The sequence below is a fragment of the Acanthisitta chloris genome, unplaced genomic scaffold, assembly GCF_000695815.1.
Source record: "Acanthisitta chloris isolate BGI_N310 unplaced genomic scaffold, ASM69581v1 scaffold7948, whole genome shotgun sequence".
Lineage (NCBI taxonomy): Eukaryota > Metazoa > Chordata > Aves > Passeriformes > Acanthisittidae > Acanthisitta > Acanthisitta chloris.
This window is the reverse complement of record NW_008686399.1, coordinates 2,412-6,110: the sequence shown is the minus strand read 5'-3', so window position 1 is coordinate 6,110 and position 3,699 is coordinate 2,412. Positions and strand designations below refer to the sequence as shown.

Here is a 3,699-nt window from a genome sequence, read left to right as displayed (position 1 = left end):
GAAGATAAATCAGAAGTGGACACCAACTTTAGGGTCCACAACATTAGGAGAACAACACTAATTTAGAAATATAACAGTATAGGTACATTCCAAGCTATCAGGAATTACAACTAGTCTATTGTCTGGAAACTGAGCCCACATTTGAAATATTTAACAGCATCCTGTTAGAAATACACACTTGAAAATTATAGTTTAACTGGGCTTGAAAAAAAAAAACCAAAACACACAAAACTAAATCCTAAAAAAGTGTCTTAAGAATTTACACTGCATACTTAGCAGCTGTTAAGCCTCAAAACTAGGACTAAAAGAAGGAATTTCCTGAAAGTAAAAAATGTCATCACATGGAAATAAGAGTATGAATGTAACTATTCAAGAAACAAAAGAAAAGTAAGTTGCCACATCACTGCATGCACTATTCAACAAATATCAAATGTAAAAACAGTTGACACTTCAAAAAAACAGGCCTTCTTGAAAGTCAGTGTAAACAGATTGCATTTTTTTATGGCAAATTTCTTTATGAATGTATACCAGACTACTATTCAGAACTAAAATTACTTCTCAGAAACTCCTGGGAGAAAAAAACCCCACATATTCCATGCAGTCAATTCTACCTATGGTAGTATCACTGCATAGCTCAGTTTATTGTTTAGTGAATACCAGATTTGCATCAGCACAGCTTTACACCTAATGACTGATCAAACGCTAAGAAACTTACAATCTAAAGCAATTAGACTCATAAAGAACTCTGGTTGTTACAATGCAATTTCTTTAACTTCATATCATATTAGAATAAATTACTAAAACATAGGGAAAAAAGATAACCCAATCTTTTTTGCTGTTACAATAATACCAAATAATTTATGAAGTCATTATTACACTGGAATAAACTACTTCATTTTTGTTCTGTTTCTCTGCAGTAATTCTGATACAACAGGTATTCAGAGCAAGTGATTCCAACAGCCAAAGTCAGGCACAGCTTTAAGGAGAACCTTGCTGAAGGATTGCAGCATACAGTATACCTTGCCTCTCCCACTTCTTTCTCAGAAGAAAAGGGAAAAAACAAAAAAATTCCTGCCTCACTCTTCTCCCTTGAAATGTCTTCCTTCTTCACTTGACTAGCTCTCCCACCTTGGTTCAACTTTTAAGTCATTTGATTCAAAAAGTGAAAAACTATAAACACTACAGATAAAACATTCCTGTTTCATTTTACTTACAAGAATCAGGAATAGAATAAAAATAAGGAGTCTTCCTTTTATTTCCTTACCTGAATGCATTGACAGAAAAGGGAGCTCGCTTTATCGGACGTTGTTTCCGTGTAGTTAGGTTGGTTTGTTTCATCACTGCACATAAAACAAGAATTAGGATGAAACTTTCTGGAATTCATCTACAGCATATGAAACATTTAAGCATCATTTTTATAACTAACATTACTACACCCTAAGTTGCTTTACATGAATTCCTATTTCAACAACTAACTTCCAATAAATGTCTCTAAATGCTTTGTCACTTATGTGAATTGCTAAAGGCTCAAATATTATACACATAAAATGTTTATTTTTTAAATACCCATGTAACATTCAGCCCCACTACATCACTGGCAAAGCTTTCACTGACTTTAACAGGATAACAAAGAATATTGCTACTATCCTTAATAGAACACCTACAAACAGAAACATAAAAAGAGAACTTAATTTCATACTGATGGTCATAGGAGCAAGGCCATTGATCTATACAACATTCTATCTACTCAGGAATGAGGTGTTGCGGTTACATGTAACGGCTTGATGTAAACATCTACTCTAACATTTGCATTTAGTGTTTTTATTCGAGATGCAAAACATAGTTTTTGTAAGACATTTCAACACAAGTAAACATAAAACTCCTTGCATTGTTACATTCTGCTTTACTCCTCGTACACTGCTGTTTTACCCAGTACCTACCTTCTGTATTTGAAATATTTGAAATTGAGTATATTGGAATATATATTTATTTCTATGATTTCCTATATCTGCATATAGCCGTTTTGTAATTTAATCAGAAAATAAACAATCTACAAAAGGAAAAGTTCAAAAAGGGAAGTTATTAGAACACACCCTTGAACAAAGGACAGATTACATTTATAGTTAGTTACATACATTAGGAACCTGGAATACAGTACAGCATAAGTAAGAGCTTTACAATCTACTAGAAAATCTTTTTGCCTATCTCCTTGTTATTCTGAGAACAGAACTGGCTTCAACTACCTGCTGAATTATTAAACCACTTTGATGCCAGTATTTTGCAGAAAACTTCATAGCAACGTTTCTTTTACAGACTCTGAATGAAGAGGTTTTTCAAGCAGTTGCACATTAAAGAAAAAAGGCTCAAACTTCCCAGTTCAACAGCTGTATGCTACACACCACCTGCAGCTGAGGCAAGCAGCAGTGACACGATGCAGTGCTACGAAACAAGACATGTTACTTTATTAATAAACTACACTTTAAAAATGTAGCAGCAGCTACTTCTAAAAACTCCTGTGAACTCTCCAGTAAAGATGACATTTTCAATCACGTTTTTGCGCTAGATATGAGGACGGTAACTTGCAGAAAGAACAAATGAAGTGGTAAGCATGGCACCTTGCAGGATTTAAACTGACTCTGTGAAAAGATACCTACCAGAAAAATCTAGTGTGTAGTTAAACTTTGCAGTTGTAAAAGTCAGAGAACCGTGTGGGTTTTTTCGGAAGCTCCTCTCAATGTCTTCACTGCTAATAGAGCAATGACTGTTTGAATCGGTCTTCAAAAGGAAATGAAAAAGCACATTTAGACAAATTGAGCAGTTTGATGTATGGAATCCATCACAGCTAATACAGCTTCATAGGCACTTACCTGAAACATATGCCATTTACCACACTCAGCCAAATAAAACCAGCCCCACTGGGTATCAGAGGTATCCATCTCTTCAACTGGACTTTCCATGGTTGGAAATACATCTTCTGATGATCTTTGAAGCACTTCCTGAAACATTCACACACACACACACAATAAGCTGTTACTTGAGAAATTCATTTAAAAAAGTGAAATAAAGTACATTGGCAATAGCTGAGAAAACCCCTGGCAGGCAGAGGGTAAGTTTGTTTTTTTCTTTTTTAGAGAAAAATTCTCAATTTGCTACTTATCCAGTTTTATCCTTTAAGTCAAGTTAAACATTTTCAAAGCTCTCTTAAGTGTCTGTAAAGTGTGCCAGTAAAGGCAAGAGCTACAGACTTTATCAGCTCAGAGAGAACTTAATTTCACACTGATGATCACTGGAGCAAGGCCATTCGTCTATGCAACATTCTACTCAGGAATGAGGTGTTGTGGCTACACCTAACAGCTTGATGTAAACATCTACTGGATAATCTCCAAAAGTGAATAAACCAGACTGGATATCAAAAGTTATAAGAAAAATATTTAAAAACTAAGATGAAGAATATAATTATTGAACTGTGCAAGACAACAATACATTACTCTCCCACACTGCATGAAGGACAGTTTCCTCCCTAATACACCCACTTAAAAAATGATACAGTAAAATTAGTAGTGCTCTTGTAATTACAAAGAAGGTTCACACCAAAAGCCAGAGCAGGTTCCACACAAGCAACAACTACCACAGTTGGGGTTCTGCAGGATGGACAAAAAAAGGACTGAGAAAAAGATACAGCAGAGGTCTACAAAATCA

General features: G+C 35.0%; 1 protein-coding gene across 1 annotated transcript in view; it reads right to left on the bottom strand.

The window, feature by feature from the left end:
• Positions 1 to 3,005, bottom strand: part of PARP11 (poly (ADP-ribose) polymerase family, member 11) — an 8,918-nt gene extending 5,913 nt beyond the window's left edge. The window contains exons 1-3 of the mRNA XM_009080097.1: positions 2,868 to 3,005; positions 2,655 to 2,775; positions 1,265 to 1,340 (exon numbers count right to left, since the gene is read on the bottom strand). Coding sequence (XP_009078345.1) covers positions 1,265 to 1,340; positions 2,655 to 2,775; positions 2,868 to 3,005 — 335 coding nt within the window. The remainder of the gene's footprint in view (positions 1 to 1,264; positions 1,341 to 2,654; positions 2,776 to 2,867) is intronic.
• Between the last annotated feature and the right edge of the window lie 694 nt (positions 3,006 to 3,699).